A 23867-nucleotide genomic window follows, 5' to 3' on the forward strand; every position below is an offset into this window, starting at 1 on the left:
TGAAAAATAAAAAATTTTCACGCCTTGAAAAGTGGCTAAAGAAACCAATTTTTTTCCTTTTTTTTTTTTTTTTTACAAAAGTTTAGACTTTTTTTTTTTTTTTTTTCCACCTCTTAACTGGATAGATTTTTATTTCTATTTTTGTATTATTGTGATCATATTGACCAGGAGCATCCACACAAACAATGAATATAGTATGGCTAAGTGCCCACGATGCAGAAATGCTGCATATTTTTTCTGCTTCTCCCTGGCAGGAAAAACACATGCGGATTTTACATATGTTTTTCCCACCAGGTAGAAGCGTTTGTGAAGCATTTCTGCATGCGGGTTATCAAGTGCATTTCCAAACCATTTTAGCATCACTTGGAAAAGTGCTTGACATCTTGTTCACACTATATAAATCCATGCAACTGCCATGGATTTATATAGTGTGACCAAGTTAGTTAAAAAAAAGAATAAGAATGGTAAAAAATAAAGATTATACTTGCCTTCCGATGTCCCCCCGATGTTTTCTCCACTCCGTCTGGTCTGTTATATGGGTCGCGGTGTTGAGAAGGACCTGCCATGACGTCATTGAGTCATGTGACCTGACACATGACTCAATGACGTCACCGCAGGTCCTTTCACACCACCATGAGCCACCCAAGACACCGGACGCAGCAGAGAAAGCCTCTTTTTTGCATTAAGGGAAACATGTCACACTGATAATAATAAAAATAGATACACAGTCTAAAAGGATGAAAATTGGATCCAGCAAGCGCACTGATGAATAATTCCGTAAACTATGTTTTTTTTGTTTGTTTTTTTTTAATACAAGTGCCATGACAGTTTATACTGTCCGCTTGGGCTGACATGTGAAAATGTTCCCTAACATTTACAGTTCAGCTGTGCCCGATTATTGCTTGATATAACAGTGCTTTCATTTAGCAGTGGTGTGGTGGCGTGGACGGTAACTGGTCTTTTGTTTTTGTGTGTTTTAGTGCTCCCTATGGAGGTACTGATGTATATTTTCCGCTGGGTGGTTTCCAGTGAGCTTGATCTCCGTTCATTAGAACAACTATCACTGGTCTGCAAGGGCTTTTATATTTGTGCAAGGTACTTCATTCTACAATGTGAACATCCACTTACAAGAGCTTCACAAATATGTCAGATTTCATTTTATGCGAAAAAGAAAATTATATATTTTAAGTGCGTGCATTCGATAGTATAACATTACTAGAAGAGACATACAATATATTTTACCCCTTACTTGCCACTTCTGTAAAATTGACTTTGGCTTTTTTCTCTGGCTACCTTTTGCCTACATTGCCATAATATCGTCCTGGTCATTTCGAACTGGCCTTATAGTAAAGGGGTTGTCCACTGCTTTCATATTGAAGACCTATCTTTCACTTGAATAGTAGCAAGGTTGCAGTAACTTGGAGAAGCCTGTTGGTAGGGTCCAGTGCCCCCTCTGATCTGGATAGGTTATCAGTAATGAAGTAGTGGACAACCACTTTAATGATTTTGAATAGCATTTTCACTGTCTACCAGTGAACCAGGATAGGGCAGCATTTTTTTTTTACTACTGTCATAAAATCCTCTATCCACCCTTAGGTGGCCTAGTGGTAAATTTATTTATTTTACTCGTATAGCGCCATTAATTCCACAGCGCTTTACAGTCCTCATCTGCACTTTCCCCATTGGGGCTCACAATCTAGATACCCTAAAAGTACAGGTGCTTCTCACAAAATTAGAATATCATCAAAAAATTAATTTATTTCAGTTCTTCAATACAAAAAGTGAAACGTATATAGAGTCATTACAAACAGAGTGATCTATTTCAAGTGTTTATTTCTGTTATTGTTGATGATTATGTCTTACAGCCAATGAAAACACAAAAGTCATTATCTCAGTAAATTAGAATAATTAACAAAAAACACCTGCAAAGGCTTCCTAAGCATTTAAAAATGTCCCTTAGTCTGTTTCAGTAGGCTCCACAATCATGGGGAAGACTGCTGACTTGACAGATGTCCAGAAGGCAGTCATTGACACACTCCACAAGGAGGGTAAGCCACAAAAGGTTTTTGCTAAAGAAGCTGGCTGTTCACAGAGTCCTGTATACAAGCATATTAATGGAAAGTTGAGTGGAATGAAAAATTGTGGTAGAAAAAGGTGCCAAGCAACCGGAATAACCTCAGCCTTGAAAGGATTGTTAAGAAAAGGCCATTCAAAAATTTGGGGGAGATTCACAAGAAGTGGACTGCTGCTGGAGTCATTGCTTCAAGAGTCACCACACACTGATGTATCCTGGACATGGGCTACAAGTGTCACATTCCTTGTGTCAAGCCACTCATGACCAACAGACAACGCCAGAAGCGTCTTACCTGGGCCAAGGAGAAAAAGACCTGGGCTGTTGCTCAGTGGTCCAAGGTGGTGTTTTCAGATGAAAGTAAATTTTGCATTTCATTTGGAAATCAAGGTCCCAGAGTCTGGAGGAAGAGTGGAGAGGCCACAATCCAAGCTGCTTGAGGTCTAGTGTGAAGTTTCCACAATCAGTGATGGTTTGGGGAGCCATGTCATCTGCTGGTGTAGGTCCACTGTGTTTTATCAAGACCAAAGTCAGAGCAGCCGTCTACCAGGAAATTTTAGAGCACTTCATGCTTCGCTCTGCCGACAAGCTTTGTGGAGATGGAAATTTCATTCTCCAGCAGGACTTGGCCCCTGTCCACACTGCCAAAAGCACCAATACCTGGTTTAAAAACAACAGTATCACTGTGCTTGATTGGTCAGCAAACTCGCCTGACCTTAACCCCATGGAGAGTCTATGGGGTATTGTCAAGAGGAAGATGAGAGACCCCAGACCCAACAATGCAGATGAGCTGAAGGCTGCTATCAAAGCAACCTGGGCTTCCATAACACCTCAGCAGTGCCACAGGCTGATCGCCTCCATGCCACGCCGCATTGATGCAGTAATTGATGCAAAAGGAGCCCCGGTCAAGTATTGAGTGCATTTACTGAACATACATTTCAGATTTTAAAAACATTTTTGAAGCTGTTGTTATAAAGTATTCTAATTTACTGAGATAATGGCTTTGTGTTTTCATTGGCTGTAAGCCATAATCATCAACATTAACAGAAATAAACACTTGAAATAGATCACTGTTTGTAATGACTCTATATAATATACGAGTTTTCACTTTTTGTATTAATGAACTGAAATAAATTAACTTTTTGATGATATTCTAATTTTGTGAGAAGCACCTGCATGTCTTTGGAGAGTGGGAGGAAACCAGAGAACCCGAAGGAAACCCATGTAAACACTGAGAGAACATACAAACTCCTTGCAGATGTTGTCCTTGGTGGGATTTGAACCCAGGACCCCACCGCTGCAGTGCTGACCCCTGAGCCACTGTGCCTCTGCTTTCTGGTGAGCCTGTGATAAACTCGAGCAGCCTGAACCAATGCTGAAGCGGGAAATGTTTCAGACGACCTCCCAGCGTCCGTATCGCAGACCTCAGCTCTGACTGTCTGTTTTTAGCTCCACTGAAAGGAAGGAAAGGAAAGAACAAAGAGCAGTTAATCATTCCCTGTAGGTACTGACATTCAGTTACTGTGCTTTAGAGTGTTTAATAGTTTTCTTATGTTTTTGGAAACTAATGAATATTCTTTTTTTTATATTGCAGGGATCCGGAGATCTGGCGTTTGGCATGCTTAAAAGTCTGGGGTCGAAGCTGTGTGAAACTGGTCCCATATATCACATGGAGACAGATGTTTCTAGAAAGGCCACGTGTCAGGTTTGATGGTATGACTTTGTTGTAATTCAGGATTTCACGTTTGTTTTGCAGGTTGTAAATATGTCTTAGGTTTATGTTGACCATACATCTAACATATCTAAATATCTAATGAATGCCACCAGAAAATAAAGTGCATCGATAAGGTCCTTTTAGTATTGTGCATCTTGGGGCTTGGGGGCGTTTTTTTTTTTGCTTGTAAGGTAGTTCAAAAGCTAATTTTGTGTCCCAATATGATGCCCATTAATGTAATTGCAACTAACTTTTTCCCAAGAATCACCCTATAGACAAACATTTAGTTCAGACCTCACTATTTCCACGGTATCTACTGCAAATATATATCCCTTACATATGCAATGTATGCTATCTGATAGCAAATACCTGCTTTAACAACTACTGCTAATATATACATTTATGTAATGTGCACATTATTTTTTTGTGATATAGTAAAAAAAAATGCTGTATTTCCCCAACGTTTGCCAAAAGAATGGAAATCCCTTTTAAATTGTTTTGGTATGTATTGCTGATGTATGAAATATTATGTGTTTCTAGGTGTGTATATAAGTAAGACCACATACATCCGCCAAGGAGAGCAGTCTCTGGATGGATTTTACCGAGCTTGGCATCAAGTAGAATATTACAGGTATTTTTTTTTACAGTTACAATTTTAGTCTTTGTTCATTATATTGTTAAATTGATTTTATTTTTTGTGTAAGCCCATAAAATATCTATATAAACCTATAAGGAGAGGGAAGCTGCAGCCATTCAAATTCAACAATAGTATTCTTTATTCAAAAAACACACAATTCATAAAAATGCATAAAAGCAGGGGAAAACCATTCATTCAATGATGCATAATATTAAATACATATCAACTAATGAAATTTAGGATATGCAGGTCTATGCATGTACACTCGCTTCACCAAGCTCAATAAAGTGCAATGTGACTTAAAGGTCATAATATCCGGATGGCCCAAAAATTATAGTCCTGTTCAGGCGGACACCGAATCCTGCTTAACACACATAAGATGCAGTCTATTCAGCAAAAGTGCATGAAAGTTCATAGAGATGTGTACCACAGTATTGAGAAAGTGCATAACATAGTGCAGAGAAGTATCAAGCAATGTGACTTGGTGGTCACCTGAACAGGACTATAATTTTTGCTCCATCTGGATATTATGCCCTTTGGCAGTCACATTGCACTTTATTGAGCTTGGTGAAGAGAGTGTACATGCATTGACCCACATATCCTAAATTTCATTAGCTTATATGTATTTAATATTGTGTGTCATTGATTTAAATATTGTATGAATCATGGAGCACAGGCTCCCTCTTGTGGAATAGATGGGTATTACCTGAGGTTGTAGTCTTTCTGAATGGTTTTCCCCTGCTTTTATGCATTTTTATGAATTGTGTGTTTTTTGAATAAAGAATACTATTGTTGAATTTGAATGGCTGTAGCTTCCCTCTCCTTATTAGTTTATAGTGTTTATGTGGAAATGACATCGGTATATGGGCCTTACATGGTTAACCATAAAATAACCATTTTTTTGTTTTATTTAATATCTTCTTTCTGTCAATTATTTGTTTAAATATTTCTTTATAGATATATGAGGTTTTTTCCTGAGGGGCAAATTATTATGCTTACCACCCCAGAGGATCCCCAAACAATTGTACCTCGTTTACGGACAAAAAATTCACGGTATGGTTTGGTACACTTTTTATAGAAGACCTTGTAAACTTAAGAACATTTCTGAAAATATACATGATCTACAGAATATAATATTCTAATATTCCTTATATTGTATTTCTGATGTTCTGTATAATCTAGGAATACATTTCTATCACAAAATAGAACATATGAGTAACAATTCTATAACCTGTAGTAAGCGTTCATTATGTGATAATGATAGTGTTTTTCAGTCCATGGTACTCGCGTTACTATAGGATGCATCTTCGGTTTAGACATCAGGAAATATATTTACTGCTAAGTAAAGCTTCCCTTATAGTAGCAGATAATGTGTTCTAGGGAGCTCAATAGGGATGGGATGTAATAGGAAGGTAAAGTTAACATTCAGCTCCTGTTCGTGATTCTCTGCAACCTTCACATTATGCACTCAGCGCTGCAGTGTACACTGCTGCATGCTCGGTACACACACACCTCTGTGGCACGATCAGTACATATACACCCAACTCTGCAGCACACACATGTGGGGCTCACACTGTATATAGAAAGGCTATGTGAGGCTCACACTGTATATTGGAGGACATGTGGGGGGGCTCATGCTGTATATTGAAAGTTATAGGGGTCTTATACTGTATATTGGAAGCTATGTGGGACTCGCACTGTATATTGGAGGCCATGTGGGGGGCTCATACTGTATATTAAAAGCTATAGGGGGCTCCTACTGAATGTAGGAGGCTTACGGTATATAGGGGGATGTCGTCATACTTAATTCTGCTCAATATTAAGTGATACAATTAATATAAAAAATTATAATTAATATTTTAATATTAATATTGAGTAGAATTAATTTCAGCCTATTGGATTGACCTGCCACAACAGTCAGTCTCCATGTGGCCCCTTGGGAAAATGAATTTCCCACCCCTGGTCTAGTCTCTTGAATAAAAGCCTCCTTTAACTCTTCTTTTGGCTGGATTGTCAGGCTAATGAACAGGCATTAAAATTCTTTTTAAGTTGCTAAATTCTTTTTCAAATTACACAGAACTGATGCAATGTTGCTTGGCCATTATCGTCTGTCACAAGATACAGATAACCAAACCAAAGTTTTTGCAGTAATAACCAACAAGAAAGAGGAGGTACGTAGATTTCTTACCAGTGATGTTGTCACTAAAGTTTGGAGGACAGAAATAAGTTTCATATTAACAGCCTGTAAATGTCATTGTTTTTATTCTTGCTCATTTATTTGTGACAATATATATACACACATGGACAAAATTGTTAATACCATTCATTGAAGTAAGAAAAACCCACCATGGTCACTGATATAACTTGAAACTGACAAAAAAATGAATTTTCAATTTAAATTTACAGAATATCACCTAATGAAAATCAGACATTGCTTTCTAATTGTGGTTCAGCAGAAAAAAAAAACTAATGAAAATGCAAACACACGATTCCTGTAACTGTCAATGAGACTTCTGCACTTGGCCACAGGCATTTTGGCCCACTCCTCATGAGCAAACTGCTCCAACTGTCTAGTGTTTGAAGGTTGCCTTCTCCAGACTCCTTCCACAGATGTTAAATAGGATCATCTACTGTATCCTCACCCATCCCTTGTAGATTGTGAGCCCTCGTGGGCAGGGTCCTCGCTCCTCCTGTACCAGTCGCTGTCACTTTTTGTTCAAGATTATTGTAAGTGTTTTTACTATGTATACCCCCTTTTTCACATGTAAAGCTCCATGGAATAAATGGCGCTATAATAATAAATAATAATAATTTAGAATTTGGCTCATGGAAGGCCATTTCAGAGTAGTCCAATGCTTTGCTCTTGGCCATTCTTGAATGTTTTAACTCTGTTTTGGCTCACTATCCTCTTGGAGGACCCATAGCCTGTCACACACGCCAAGCTTTCTGACACTGGGCAGCAAAATTCGCTCCTGAATGCCTTGTTACCCTGAAAAAAGCAGACCCAAAACTTAACGGAGCTTCTTCCATGTTTCACAGTAGGTACAATGTTCGTTTCTTTTGTATGCTTCATTTTTGCATCTGTGAGCAGCATACAGCTGTTGTGACTTGCCATAAAGCTTCAGTTTTGTATCATTAGTCTAAGGCCACAGCCCCACTATCAGTATTCGGTCAGTATTTTTTCGCAGGAGTGGGTGATAAAAGCAGAATTGGTAACTTGTTCCTATTATATCTTTTCTCTGTTCCTCTCCTGGTTTTGGCTCCAACTCCTGAGAAAAAATACTGACCAAATACTGATAGTGGGGCTGTGGCCTAAAGGACATTCTCCAGCAGCTTGGTGGCTTGACAATATACAATTTGGCAAATTCCAGTTTTGCTTTTTTTATTATTTGCTTTCAGCAGTGGTTTCCTCCACGGTTGTCTTTCATGCAGTCAACTTCAGCCAGGCGAGCGTCAGATGATACAATCTAACACTGATGTACCTTGACTTTGGAGTTCACATCTAATCTCTTTGGAAGTTGCTCTGGGCTCTTGTGGTTACTAGTAAGGAGCGAGTATGTTTTGTTAACCCTTTCGCCGAGTACGCTCGGGCGAGCTCCGAGTATTTACAGCTGCTCAGTGATATGTTTAAATCGCTCCCGTGTGCATGATTTTCGACTGTTTGACAGCTTTATTACATGTGAGGAATGTATAAGGAGCAGACATTCCTCACATGTAATAAAGCTGTCAAACAGTCGCAAATCATGCACCCAGGAGCGATTTAAACATATCACGAGTAGCTGTAAATACTCAGAGCTCGCCCGAGTATACGCGGCGAAAGAGTTAACAAAACATACTTGCTCATCACTAGTGGTTACCATTCATATTATCAGTCTCTTCAGTTTATCATCAATATTCCTCTTGCGCCATGTCCAGGTTTGTGGGCTACCGTCTCTTAGACCTTATCCTTCTGAATAATATGCGCAACTGTAGAAAAAGGAACATCAAGCTGTTTGGAGTTGGTCTTATAGCGTTTACCTTAACATTTTTGTCTATAATTTTCTTTCTAATCTCCTGAGACAACTCTCTCCTTAGCTTTCTTTGGTCCATGCTAAGTGTGGTACACTCCATGATACCAAACAGCACAGTGACTCCTTTTCACCCTTTAAATAGGCAGACTGACTGATTACAAGTTTGTGGACACCTGTGATGCTAATTACAGAAGGCACTTAGTTTATTTTCAATCTTTTCTAGGGGTGCCATCATTTTTTGCCCAGGTCTTTTTCATTATTTTGTGTTGACCCACAATTCAAAAGCAAGATCTGATTTTCATTAGTTGATATTCAGTAAATTGAAATTACTTTTGTTAGTTTCAAGTTATTTTAGTGACCATTGTGGATTCTTCTTTACCAGAATAGTGCCAACAATTTTATACACGTGTGTAACATGTAAAAATAATTATTTAGAAAGTGACTGCTCAGTTAACAACTACATATTTGTTTTGTACTGTGTTGTTCCAATGAATGGCTTTCATTAAAAATGTCCTACCACTCTGCTGCTGTAAAGTCCGTTTTACTCCATTTCTAGATGGCTATTCTTCTGACATGGATCTAATAGAAAAGTGCAGCAGAGTAAACTGTATTAGAGCTGGAGGAGAGGCAGCATCCATGTAGAGAACTCCCATCCGCATCTGTGGGAGTAATGGGCAGACATCTCACACCCATGCACCATTTGTGTTTGGCAGCACAGTGCAGATTTCTTAGGGTATTTATTAGGAGTATGTCCCTTTTATGTAAAAATGTATATTTTGCATGCACCTTTTGAGCATATACACATTTTATTTAATATAGAAATCAGCAGAGTACCAAAAGTATCGCTATTTTCGTCGAGGGCCAGTTCAGGAAACAGATCGCAGCTTTCACGTTGGCATTCAGCTATGCTCATCTGGCCGCTATCGATTCAACAAGCTGGTTTGGATTCATCATTCGTGTCACATTACTTACAAGTGAGTTCATTTTCAAAAAAAAAAGTTTTAATGTCTTAGAAGTATACATAAGTATAATCCACATAAGTTACCAAATGCATAGATAGAAATCCTGTCATTGCTTAAAGGAGTTTTCGGAGGTCCACGTCAAAATCTAAAAACCTCCAAAATGCCTGTGCTGTCCATAAGTAGTTCAGCTTTGAACAGTGATATAGCCAGAAAGTCATTTTTGGCAGCTAAACACAGCGCTATCCTTTGTTTAACATTCTGGCATTGGGTTTTCCATTGTCTTCACAAACTACACAGCATAACTCCTCTTCTGTTATCAGATCCAGGGCAGTGGTGAATTCTCTTCTTCTCTGCATATTGTCTCTGAGGACCTGCAACTTTCTGCTGTTGTATGCAATTATGGTTCCAATACAGCCATTGCCCCCCTTGCTTATTTGCCACTGTCCACCTTTGGGAGTTTAGACACTCACTTCTATCAGTACATTGCTCCACTCCAGCACCTCTATATATCCTATCATCCTGCAGTACATCATTCCTTTTAGAAGCTGTACATACAGCCCTATACTGCAGGATATCATTGCTCCTTTCAGCTCCTCTATATACAATACCATCCTGCAGTCAATTGCTCCTCTCAGTATCACTATATACCATACTATACTGCAGTTCATTTTTCCTCTTAGTTGCTCTGTGCTGTATGATAGGGCTGTTTATCTAGTAGGCTAGGAGAAGGCATTGTACTGTAGTGTATAGAGAGGAATATACTGCAGGGGTAGGCTGTATATATTGGGCCTGTGAGAAGCAATGTACTGCAGTAGGAGGATGTATGTTGAGGGGGATGAGATGAGCGATATAATGCAGAAAGACTGTATATAGAAGGATTGAGGAGTGAAATAAGCACATTGGCTCCTCTCAGCCGCCTGGATAAATGGCTCCATTCTGCTGCACGTTGCTCATCTTGGAGTGAAGGAGATGATCCCTGCTCCCTGTCCTGCTCTGCATGGAATTCTTGATAGGTAGAGATAATCAAGAATCCTGAGAGCAAAAGGAGGAGGAGTGCAGGGATCATTCCTCATTCATGCACGATTCTGCTCCTGCACTGCTGCAGTGTAATCGGGGATCATTCATGTGTGATTCTACAATTTCAGCACGTCAGCAGTGACATTATGTATACTGGACAGTGCAGTTCAGCTAAAAACCTGTGGACTGTATACAGAACTTTACCAAAGTGACGTCACAGCCAACGTATATAGACAAAATGTTAAATGTAAAGTTATAAAAACGTATGCTTACATAGCTAAGAGAAAGCTTAGCAAGACATAAAAATATCTTAGATAACCTCTATGGATCTTCACATTTACCATCCACTTTACTTTGATTTCCCGTCATTAGAATTTTATTTTTATATTGGACCTTCACTATTGGGCAACTATTTCTTTTTGTGAGGCATATAAGAAAATACTTAAAAAAAATTTGTTTCCTTCAAAGCACTATTATTCTTAATCTTTCGGACCCTTTTGGCTCTGTCCAAAAAGAAATCTATGTGGATGCGGAAAAAACTGCCAGTGTTCATAAAATCACTCCCAGGGGATGAGATTTCCTTAAATACGCTAGAATTTCCAGTTGATGTGCTCCCAAAACCTGGTGTACATGATTTGTTCCTCATTTATTATGTTTTATCAGACACTCTTTCCAATTCGCTCAACGAGCATGGCAAGCTGTTTTATTTTTGTCCATATTAACCCATCAGTGCCCCACGATCTTGTCGCGGGAGGGTGGGGCGGACGATTGGAGTCATTGCACCTGCACACTGACAACTGCTCTATTTAAATGCTGTTAGAAGAGATTGGCAGTGGCATTTACATGGTTAACAGCATCGATCAGAGCTCAGCTCCATTGTTGCTCTGAGACACAGATGCCGGCTTTATAACATCTACTACATGTTGGAGATAGCTCATCTACTGACCACAGTGCTGACGGATCTATACATCACTTTGCGTTCAGAGATTGTCAAATCTGTTTACGCAGCCTAAAAATTAGACAGTTTTAGGAAATCTGTCCCAAAGTGTTGGTTTACACTGTAGTTAAATTGTTAAGTTTCACCATAATGTGATCCAAGATGTTAATCTGGCTTTCCATACGTTTCTTTCTATTACTCAGCCCTTGCATGCTTCTTTTGCAGGTCCACTGGGGAGACTGCGGTCACAGCTTTTGACATTGATAAAATGTACACACCACTGTTCTTTGCTCGTGTGAAGAGTTTTACTGCTGTGTCTGAGAGACCTCTGTAAGGTCTTTCCTCTCATTTCTTGCATGGTACATATGGATGAAGACAAGTGATGAAACATTCTGCATCCATAAACTGGATTTTGTTCTTAAGGCATGTAGGGCAGACTTGCTTCTGTAAATTTGGCATTTTAGTTTAAGATAATTGAAAATATGAGAGACATAATTATTAGTGTTCATTCTTTAATATAATTTTCTTATACTGTTCATCATTCAGAGTTTCTATTAATATAGTCATTAATGCTGCATTGATGGAATGATGGATACACCCAGCTTAAAGGGGTTTTCCAGGCTCAACATAAACTTCTGCAGTCTCTCTAGTGATTGCTGTCACTAAAGATTGTGGAATCTTGACAACATACACTGTGCACACTGTCAAGATTCCTTTCTATTACAAACTCGAATAGGTAGTCACATGACTGAAGTTATGCTAGTGAAATAGGATTTCATCCACTTCTCTCCATGTTCTAGTGGAAATGGAGAAGCTAGTCAACACTTCACCCCGAGTATGCAAATTGCATACTCGTGGTCAAGTAATCGCCCGCTCAAGCTGAAAATTGGAGGGCAATGCTGACGGTGTGCACATTGCACACTGTAACGATTCGTCAATGTGCATTTACATTGAAGACTGCAGAAATTTATGTTGAGCCTGGAAAATCCCGCTTAAAGGGGTTGGTTGTTGTTTTTTTTTTCTGTTTAAATTGGCCTACAGGCTGGTATTGCTTGAAAATAGGTATTACTTACACGGTGATGCCCCTGCTACTCCAGTGCCTCCTTTTCCCAGTCTGTCATATCTGAGCATCGGTAGTGGTGACGAGGTAAACTGTACAAGAGCAGTGTTTGGAATCAGTGGCCCGTGTTGTCGAAGTTATGTCACCACTTTTTGGCCTGAAAACAAAGACTAGTGGGAGCAGTGGCGGGGCGACACTGGAGCAGCATGGTCTTCCACTGGTAAGTAATGCTTAGATTGTCACTTTTTATACCATTACTAGCCCTTGGGCCATTGTGCCCTGAAAATAGGACATTTCTTTAAGGATTGCTGATCCAATAGGCCTCCTTGCTGTACTACCAAAAATTACATTTCTGAATTAATATGGAAAATATAAGTTGAAAACCTATTAATTTTATAAAATGAGTAATGTTAAACATGGGATAGTCATTAACTATTACCATTATATCACATAAACAATTTTAATTTGTTAATTCGAGATGTGTGCAATATTCATATTATTAAGAGACTCACAGGACAAAACAATCATGGTCTTTTATATATTTTTACTTAGAAATTGCATAGAAATGTGATAATTAATGTAATGTCTATAGGCCTTCTTTGCTAAAGGTTTCTTCTTTTCAAATGAGCGCTTGTGTTCGGCATGAGGGAATATAAGATGATATCGTTCATCAGTGTGTAGTGCTGATTATTATGAATAAACGCAGAGAATGAACATTGTATGGACATTGCCGTTTTTCCTTAAAGGGTATGTCCACCTTTTAAAGCCATTATACTATTCACTCATAGTCAGAAACCCTGAGTGACAGTACTCCTTATATACAGTCTGTATTACAGTCCACAATTCACCTGTCTTCCATTATATAATCTAAAAGAATTACTTGTTGGCTAAATGTCTACACAGAACTTAAAGGGGATGTCCAACTTTTGGACAATTTTTTTCTTCTTAAATGCATGCAATTAAGGCTAAAAATTTTTTTGCAAGTGGGTGTCATTAAAAGTTTTGCACCATTTTCCTCCTATAGCCTCTGTATTACACTGCCTTTTGCTGGCTGCAGAATGAGTTACCTGGGCCGGCCACGTTATCTTTATTTTAATAGATGTGTTGGTGACTTGATTTTGCTGCACTTACTATTATATATGACAGGTTCTCCTCCTGCTCTTATTAGTATAGCATTAGTCTAAGTGCCCACGATGCAGAAATGTTGCAGATTTTTTCCGCATCTCCCTGGCTGGGAGCATTTGTCAAGCGTTTTTGCATGCATTTCTGCATGCAGGTTATCAAGTGCTTTTCCAAGTGATTTTAGCATCACTTGGAAAAGTGCTTGACAACTTGGTCACACTATATAAATCCATGCCGGTTGCATGGATTTATAGTGTGACCAAGTTAATAGTTAAAAAAAAGAATAAAAATGGTAAAAAATAAAGATTATACTTACCTTCTTATGGCCCCCGGACCTGTCACATGACTAAATAACGTCATGGAAGGTCCTTTTAGACCATCGCGATACGTACAAGAGACCGGACGCATCGCTGAGGAGATCAGGAGACATCGGAATGTAAGTATAATGTTTATTTTTTATTTTTAAATTCTTTTTTTTTAATAGGTCCTATGGTACCCGGGTTCTCCAGACCCGGGTATCATCCGCACATTGAATCGTTTAATATCCGCATGGGCACATGTAGTCATGCGGATATTAAGCGATTCAATGCAAGTCAATGGCGGCAATTACGCTGTGTGTCCACAAAAATAATGCGCAGCACATGCGGATTATCATTGGGGACCATGGGTCACTTATTACCAAGCGTTTTCGCTGCGGAAATTCCGCTGCACAATGCTTGAAAAACGCATAGTGGGCACACAGCCTTACTCACAGACTGCACAGCTCTCCGGTCCATACAATGGCTAATTATGGAGGAGTATGTGACCTGATCAGTCCATCAGTCTTGTCCAATTGAAAATCTCACATGAGAACTGCTTTTCTATTGGAGGAGACTGGTGGACAGGTCTGAGCATGTACTCCTCTATCATTAGCCATTGTATGGACCGGAGAGCTGTGCAGTCTGTGAGTAAAGCTGCACTAATAAGAGCACGAGGAGAACCTGTTATATCTATATAATAGTAAGTGCCACAAAATCATGTCACTGACACATCTGATAAACGAAAGATAATGTGTCCTGGGACAATTTACAAAGTCCCATGGCTTCTAGTACCACCTATACGCTGATGATACTCAGATTTACCTCTCTGCTGTCCAGAATCCCAGAGTGTCTAGCAGTCATATCCTTCTTCTTCTCTTCACGATTCCTAAAGCCCAATGTGGACAAAACTGAACTTATCTTTCCTCCATCCCACTTAACTCCCCTAATCGAACTCTCTATCACAAGAAATGGCATCACACTTTCCTCTGTACTAGAAGTCTGCTGTCTTGGAGTAAGGCTATGTGCCCACGATGCAGAAATGAAGCAGAAAATTTCTGCAGCATTTCTGCATCTCCCTGGCAGAAAAAAACGCATGCAGATTGTGCATGCGTTTTTCCTGCAGAATACATGCGGATCCACATGCGGGTTCACATGCGTTTCCGCATGCAGATTGACAAGCACTTTCCAGGCGATAGCATCACTTGGAAAGTGCTTGACAACTAGGTCACACTGTATAAATCCATGCAAACAGCATGGATTTATACAGTGTGAACCGTAAAAATTAAAACAAATAAAGCTATACTCACCCCCGAGGCCCCGGCGTGGCTGCAGCGCTGCTTCCTGGCTTGTTCCCGGCTGCCGGCATATCGCGAGACAGAGCGGTGAAGGGCCTGCGGTCACATGACTGTGACGTCACCGCAGGTCCTTCAGCGCTGCTGGCATTCAGAGAGAAGACGCCGGACAGGTGAGTATAAACTTTATTTGTTATTTTATTCTTTTTTTACAGGTACAATGGTACCCAGGTCTGGATGAGAGTCTCCTCTCCTCCAGAACAGGGTACCATCCGCACATAGAGACGCATAGAAGCCGCTTGTAAAAATGTACAGTCGCGGTTTCTATGCGTCTCAATGCAAGTCAATGGCGGGAGTTCCGCTGCGCTTCCGCAAAATTAAATGACATGCTGCAGATTTTTGTACGTAGCATAAACGCTGCGGAAAAATCCGCAGCATGTGCATAGAACATGCGGAATCCCCTTGGGGACCATGGGGTGCGGATTACCTAGCGTTTTACAAGCGTTTCCGCTGCGGAAATTCCGCAGCATAAACGCTTGAAAAACGCTACGTGGGCACACAGCCTAACCCTTGACTTTGCCCTGCCCTTCAATCCACTCATCCAAGCTCTTACCACCTTCTGCTGCCTCCACATGAAAAAGATTTCTGGAATCCATCCTTTCCGCAATCCTGAATCTACTAAGATGTTAGTGTATGCCCTCATCATCTCCTGCCTCGATTACGGCAATATTCTCCAATGTGGCCTTCCCGCTCACACTCTCTCCAGTCCATCCCTAACTCTGCTGCCCGATTAATACCTCTATCCTCTGCAAATCCATTAATTGGCTTCCATTTCCCCAACAAATAAACTTCAAACTACTAACAATGACCTACAAAGCCGTCAATCTGTCTCCTCAATATATCTGAGAGCTAATCTCCCAATATTTTCACTCCGTTTCTCCAAAGATCACCTTCTCTCCTCCACAATCCTACTATTCTCACCCAATCGCCTCCAAAACTTTTCCTGAGTATCCTCTATCTTTTGGAATTCTGTGCCTCAACAAGTCCGATGATCCACCACATGCGGAACTTTCAGACGGAACTTGAAAACCTTTTTCTTCAAGAAAGCTTACAGCCTGCAATGACCCTGCTGCCACCTCACCACCACTGGAGCTGCTGCAATCCCCTAACTGTCTCCGTCCCCATTATCCTGTAGATTGCAAGTCCGCAAGGACAGAGCCTTCTCCCTCTGTGTACTATTTAGTCACTGTTAAGTTTTTTCATTGTAATTTATATTTGTATTTTGCATGTAAACCCTTTTCACATGTATAGCGCCATGGAATCAGTGGTGCTCTGTAAATAAATAGTAATAACCATATTAACTCATTCTGTAGCCAGCAATAGATAGTGCAATACGGAGGCTATAGAAGGAAAACTGTGCAAAATGTCTCCAAAGGTGAACATGCCCTTCAAATTATGGAAAGTATAGTCTTTAGCAAACTACTAATGTACTGAAATCTGATGTAGAAATAAATTGTGTACAGCTGTGCATACACATTAAGATGTGCTAACAGAATATATAGTGTGTATGGGCTTACCCAGCTATCCGCAGTGAGTCCCTCCAGAGGACCCACAGCCAGAAGTATTGAATTTAACCTTGTCCTTTTTATTATGAAGGGAGGTGTTTCCGTAGGATTAGTACAAGGCAAGTAACAACAACTCTCGTTGTCAGTCCTAAGGTACTTTTGATTTAGATTTTGTCAAAACATGGAGGGACTTTACAAGATGTAGAGTTGAAGTATATAGTAAAGACTCTGCTTTCCATTTTTTAATCCACTCCTAGTTTTGGCTTCAAAACTTCAACACACCCATATGGTTTGGCCTTTATATGTCTTAGGAAAAGATCTTTTAGTGTAAGGAACATTGAAAAAGCCCTTTTAAAGGTGTTCCAAGGATTAGAAAAGAAGCGGTTACTTCGGGCGCGGCCGTGAGAGAGGACAAACCAAAGGTGAATGATGAAGAATATTTTTATTCTTGATAGAACTATGCATTTGGTGGACGATCGGTCCCCTTCACGAATCATCCCCAAAACACATAGTTTTGCTATCAAAAATAAAAATATTTTTCATCATTCACCTATGGTTCGTCCTCCCTCACGGCAGCACCTGAAGAAACAGTTTTCTATCTAAACCTTGGATCTTCCTCTGGTTCCTTGCCTCGGCACTTGGGATGGACAGTCGGTTCAGCAGCCTTGGGTGTTTTTAATCCAAACTTGTTCCAGTGTTGTGCCTGTCCAGCACAACCATTTCAGGTGAGCCTTTCCATATTGCTGAGGTTTCCGTTCCTCCAAGCTGATTCACACCTAAGAGTGCCTATGTGCCTGTTTTTCTTTTAAAGGTGTTGTTTTAACATAAAAACAAAACGTTACCCCACCTAGCAGACCCCTGCTCCCGGATCGAGTCCTTGATCGGTCTTCTGGATACCTAGAGCGGGAGGCGTCGGGTGACTGCCATAGCCAAGCACCAGCTACTAAATAGCTGTGGCCATCACATTCTGTCTGAGCTGAAAAAAAAACACCTAGTTTTGACTTCTGGTTGGGACAGAACGTGACATCCCCTTTAACTACAACACTACAATACATTTTGCTATAGATTTTATACTATATAATAGTTTTATATGTACGATGATTACTTTATTAGACTATAGTCATGTAATGTATCTGTTCTTCTGAGCCAAATCTAACACTGGACAGGGATCACCCCTCGCTTGCTCAGTTGAATAGAAATATTGCACGTTACCCTTTTAAGGCAAGGCATGGTTTGAAGTTTTAGAAATATTCCACAAGGGCTGAATTTGCTCCTCCACGCTTGGACCGTAATTCCCAGCCTGATGGGAAGTGGCCTCCTGACCTTAATAAAAGCCCATACATGTCTTTAAAGCTGTTAGATCAGGTCAGGAGACCCATGGTCGGGCCATGTATTGCGGTCCAAGCACAGACCGTATTATGAGAATGTGTGCATTCAGCCTAAACCCCCAGAAAGATAGTGCTATCTTCATATATGCGACTGTGGCTTATAGAAGCTTAAGGCTATGTTCACACATCATGTTTTTTTTTTGCATCACAAGTCTGCAGCAAAACTTGATCTCTAAAGGGAGGTTTGCTGCAGATTTTTCTTGCAGTTTTGGTGCTTTTTTGGTGCATTTTTTCAGCGTTTTTTTCACTGTCCTTCTGTTTCTTTTTATGCATGTACATAAAGTTCTGTGGAAAAAAAAAAGACCCCATTCTATTTTGCCATCAAAAATGCTGAAAAAAATGGTACCTGCATTTTTGGTGCTCTTTTTCAGCATTTTTTTCACCACCCATTACTTCCTATGGGTGAAAAAACGCTGAAAGAAGTGACATGCTCTTTTTTCCAAAAACCCAACCAAGGCACAATATACTGAACAAAAAAAAAACGATGTGTGAACAGAGAATTCTGGTTTCTGAAAGACTTTTCTGGTACTGCAAAAGGCAGCTGAAAATTTGCATAAAAATCTGCAGCAAAAAATGCTGAAAAAAAACATGATCTGTGAACATAGCCTTGGAACATGTGTTGCACCTGCAAACACTTACCGTCTCTTTCGGACCATAAGACGCACTTTTTTTTCCCCCAAAATTTGGAAGGAAAATGGGGGGGTGCATCTTATGGTCCGAACGTTACTTTACCGGTGGTGGTGGAGCGGGGATCGCAGGGTCCTCCGGCGGCAGAGGTGAGATGCGGCTGGAGCCGGGGCCTGTACCTGTGCTGGAGTGGCTGGTGTTGGGTGGTGAACCAGAGGAGCCGGGGCCTGTGCCAGGCTGTGCGTGGCGTCCAGCGGTGAGGCAGAGGAGCCAGGGCCTCTGCTGGGCTGTGAGCGGTGTCCGGCTGTGCGGCAGAGCAGCGTGTACAGCTTCCGGTGGCCGCGGCCGTCTTCCTGAGGCCGTGATCCACGGGAAAATGGCCGTCTGAGCTGGCGCATGCGTCGACTGGGAGCTCCGGCGGCCATTTTCCTGTAGATCACGGCCTCAGGAAGATGGCCACCGGAAGCCGCACACGCTGCTCTGCCACATCACCGGACGCGGCTCACAGCCCGGCACAGGCCCCGGCTCATCTGCTTCACTGCCAGACGCCGCTCACAGGTCCAGGCCCCAGCCAGGTCACCAGGCCCCAGCCAGAAACTGGCATCTCACCCCTTCTGCTGCCGCCGGGTTCCTGAGGCAGGGAACGGAGGGACCTGCGATCCTCCTCCACCATTACCACAACTCACTGCTGCTGGAGCACCGGCTTCATGTATCCAGGGTCCGCAGCATTCCTCCACTTCTGCCGGGCCGGTTTCCTGAAGGACCCTGCCTCCTGCTCCACCACCCCCCAGGTAAGATACCTAATCAGACTATAAGACGGACCCCATGTTATAAAAAATATTTTTTTTTCCTATTTTCCACCTCAAAATTTGGGGTGCGTCTTATGGTCCGGTGCGTCTTATAGTCCAAAAAATACTGTACATAAGAACTGTATGCATACAACAAGCATGACATGAATTTTTCTATATTTGTAATATGAAAAAAATATTTTTTTCAAAAAGTAAGCTAAAATGGGAAATCGCTAAAAATATGTATAAAATTTGTTAGAGCAATGTCACCTTTATATACCTCAGTGGTGCTTGGTGTCAACCTCTGCATGAAGCTAATATGTGCTCTTTAGCATATGAGTAGGCTATTTGGTTTAATTGCACAAGTATATGTGAAAAATCTGGAAACTTGATTACAGTTTCCATACATTGCTCTGTCATTTTTTTTTCTATTTAAAGAAGTTGTCCACTACATAGGATAGGGCATCAATGTATGATCGGGCGGGGTCCCGCACGTGGCACCCCCACCGATCAACTGTTATTGGTGCCGGTGGTGGCAGCCGCCGGCCGGAAGTGCTCGCCTGCGGGGCTCCGCCGTCAAGTGGTAGTGGCCGCCGCGGTGTACTGCACATCCGTCTCCCATTCAATTGAATAGGAGGCGGATGTGCAGTACACCGCAGCGGCCACTACCACTTGACGGTGGAGCTCCCGTAGGTGTGCCCTTCCGGCTGGCGGCTGCCACCGGCACCAATAACAGCTGATCGGCGGGGTGCCGCGTGTGGGACCCCGGCCGATCATACATTGATGCCCTATACTACGGATAGGGCATCAATGTAAAAGTAGTGGACAACCCCTTTAAGCAAATAGAAATATGCTTGACATGTTTGGAATTTACTCACAGCCCAAAAATGTCCTTTTTAAAGAGGACCTGTCACTTGCCATACATATGTAATTTTTACCTGGTGTAAATGCTGCTGTTCTTATTCTGGCTTTGATTTTTATTTTGATTCTGTTTCTCTCTGTTCCTGAGATATGGCTGCCCTGTACCTGGATGTTAATCTATTCTTGTTAGCCAAATGGGCATAGCCCTCAGCTCTACTATGAGACTTTCCTTGAAGATCATGCCTAGATGGTTTAAAAAAAATAGGTTTTATTGAGGGAAAATGAGTGCCATATGTCATGAATGGAGAGGCGCAGGAACACGGAAAAAAAAAACATGAAAGATTCAGGAAAAAAGTGACATGTACTGTATACCAGATAAAAAATTTACATTTGTGGCAAGAGACAGCTCCTCTCTAACTTCTCATCCCTCTCTATTGAGAGTAGCATTTTTTTATTTCACGTGCATTGATTATCATGAAACTATTGAACATTGAAGGGCTGGGGCTTTATTCACTTTCCTATTGCAGTACTGTCAAACACTGAGGCCTGCCTTTATTTTTGGTCGGGGTCACTTGATTTCTGGAATTCGAAATATAGGGAGTGAGTAAATAAATGCATTACACATACATACCACTGAAAGCTAACACATTATTCAGATGCAGTGATGTAAGTAAATACATAAAAGGGTTATTTATCGATGGAGTCATTCATTTGTGTCTCATTGTAATAAGTTCCCATTTTTTTAACTGTATAATAGATTGCATAGTGAGGTTTCTGCTTTTTGGGAGGGGAAAGTGTACCAACCACTCTCCGTCTATTACAGGAAAATGATTGTACTTGTACACATGTAATTGTATCGTATACTTTAACAAGGGAAGGAAGATGCCATTTAAATTTTGTGAATGGTCTGGCAAAAAAGTAGGACAGTGGAGCTCTGCCGGAGAGCTGTTCTAGAATTTTCTTAGCATGTGAACAAAGCGTGCTTGTTATGCCGACCAGGTAAATCCATCATTGTTGAAATGTTTCTATGACTGTCCGTTCTACAACCAATGAGTTACTTTATAACCGTATGTAAGTTTGTAGTAGCCCTGTGGCAGGTTAATTTCTCCTATTCTAAAGGTGGTCCTGCACAATAATCTAAAGTGATTTAAATTGTATGATTCAATAAAATTATTGTTCGTCATGAGGAATTAATCAACAAATAGAGGCAGACAGATTATGATCAGTCATGTAATAATTGTGACAATGATTATTGGCTGCTAAAACATCAGTATTGGAAATTTACATCAGATATACAGTGGCTTGCAAAAGTATTCACCCCCTTGGCTTTTTACCTATGTTTACCTATTTTGTTACATGACAACCTGTGTTTTACATTTTTTTTGTAATCCTATTTCTGTGGGGGAAGATGGATGGTGCAAAATTAGAGATATTCTTGAGCAAAAGCTGTTTGTCAGTGATTTGAGACTGGGACGGAGGTTCACCTTCCAACAAGACAATGACCCAAAGCATACTGCTAAAGCAACAATCGAGTGAGTTTAAGGGGAAACCTGTAAATGTTCTGGAGTGGCCTTAGTCCAATTGAGAATTTGTGGTCAGACTTGAAAATTGCTGTTCACCAGATGAAACCATCTAAATAGGACCTTCCAGTTTTGCCTTGAGAAATGGGCAAAAATCCCAGTGGCAAAATGTGAAAAGCTCATAGGGACTTATCCAAAGAGACTTGCATCTACAATTACTGCAAAAGGAGGCTCTACAAAGTACTGATTATAGGGGGGGTGAATAGTTATGCACACTGAAGTTTTCAGTTATTTTATTTAGTTTTCTTTTTATTGTGAAGCAAATTGTTCACAGTTATAGGCATGTTCTTTTACATGAACTGATGCAAACCCTCAAAAAAACCTGCAAAATTCCAGGTTGTGGAAAAATGCCAGGGGAGTTGAATACTTTCGCTAGCCACTGTATTATTCATGAAATAGGGATTTCAGAAAGTTTTTCTTTGCTCATTAGACTAAAGGACTAAAGTATGTGACTGCATTAGCAAAATGATTAATCACCAAGCAATCAGTTACTAAATTATTGTTCAGCCATCAACCTAAGTCTTTCTAAAGTGTATGGCCACCTTCTTAAGTTGGGGATTAATTCCAATGGTGTAAAAATAATTGCTCATTGCCAGTTGAATATGCTTTCTCTTATGAGTTGACGCTAATACTATGGCTACATTCAGAATACAGTAATATGAATTTCTACAGAAGCCTCAATTTTTATTGTTTTTTTTCTTTAGTTAACATTCCAATTTACATTTTTGCTCAAAATGTATCGCTCCTGCTTGGAACTGTATCTCAAAAAGGAAATGTATTTTTCGAGGAAAAAAAAAATAAAATAAACCTTTGCCTATATCCAACTGGAAGATCTTTTATAAGACCCAAGAAGGCAAATTTTGGTGTGACCTCATGCCTTTTAGGAAGGTAAATGACAGTAATGCTAAGACGATTCGCAGATTCTGTGTCTTGACAGCTTCACTGGCAACTGAATTTTTTTTTGTGGATCTTTCTAATGCAACTTGCATCCACTTATGCACTCTCATCAAAATTTTTACCTACTGTGAGGCAGTGACCGGGATTGTATACGAGGGACGTTGTATATCCCCCAGAATGTGTACAGCGACGTATTAAATCCATTGCAGTGCATTGCAGTCACAAACTCACCTGCAGCTGCAATGCAGGAATGAAGGTGAGCATTGACCTGGTCAGACTATCTGGCTAAGGCAGATTAAGTAAAACCCGGCAGGGCCTTCATTTCTTGGGGAGGCTACAGGAAGGCAGTGGGGCGGCCTCCTCCCTCCAAGCTGGGTTTTCCAGTGGCTCTTGCCACAGGTCCTTTAAAAACCCTGCGCTAAGGATTAGTGTTGTTCTATGTTGGAACCTGCTAGGAGCATAGCAGGAAAGCTCAGCAGGATTGAGTGTGGCTGAACCCACACCTGGGAAGGCCCTGCACCTATCAGGCTCTGAGCGGGCCGGCGGGGCCGTTGCCCACGGCAGCCATTGTTTAAGGACTCGTGTTAACCCGGCTGCGAACCGGAGAACTTTTCTGTTTACCCGTGAGTTGCTGAATAAAGCTGTTTATGTTGGACTTGCTTGGGTCACTGCCTCAGTTACTGCACGGTGTGAACACCGCCGCCTTACACCTACTTAAAGGAGTTGTCCAGTACTTTTAAAAATATGCCAATGTGGTTTGATTCTTTCTAATTATCTCCTGGTGCTGTTTTGCCTGTGAGCGGCACTATCGGTGGCCGCTCACAGGCAGCACGTGACCCCAGGCTGCAGCCGACCCTGACGTCACGACAAGTCCAGGCTGCAGCCGAGGGTCCCTATTCCACGTTCCAGCGGTGGCTGCTGGGTTGTGGGTGGGGTTATCCTTGCGCGTCACACCCAGCATCCACCACGCGCTCTCCCTGTCCCCATTCATTGGGAAAGCGTGCGGTGGATGCTGGGTTTGACGCGGGGAATAACCCCGC

General features: G+C 41.1%; 1 protein-coding gene across 2 annotated transcripts in view; it reads left to right on the top strand.

Moving 5' to 3' along the window:
• Window positions 1-17527, top strand: part of FBXO9 (F-box protein 9) — a 40483-nt gene extending 22956 nt beyond the window's left edge. For both annotated transcript variants that reach the window (XM_073675409.1, XM_073675408.1), the window contains exons 7-13: window positions 981-1095; window positions 3666-3784; window positions 4326-4416; window positions 5380-5475; window positions 6500-6593; window positions 9252-9406; window positions 11574-17527. In XM_073675409.1, coding sequence (XP_073531510.1) covers window positions 981-1095; window positions 3666-3784; window positions 4326-4416; window positions 5380-5475; window positions 6500-6593; window positions 9252-9406; window positions 11574-11682 — 779 coding nt within the window. In that variant the 3' untranslated portion in view covers window positions 11683-17527. The remainder of the gene's footprint in view (window positions 1-980; window positions 1096-3665; window positions 3785-4325; window positions 4417-5379; window positions 5476-6499; window positions 6594-9251; window positions 9407-11573) is intronic.
• The last annotated feature ends 6340 nt before the right edge of the window (window positions 17528-23867 follow it).

The sequence above is a fragment of the Phyllobates terribilis genome, unplaced genomic scaffold (assembly GCF_046119375.1).
Source record: "Phyllobates terribilis strain yellow unplaced genomic scaffold, ASM4611937v1 Scaffold_3__8_contigs__length_932513732, whole genome shotgun sequence".
NCBI classification, from domain to species: domain Eukaryota; kingdom Metazoa; phylum Chordata; class Amphibia; order Anura; family Dendrobatidae; genus Phyllobates; species Phyllobates terribilis.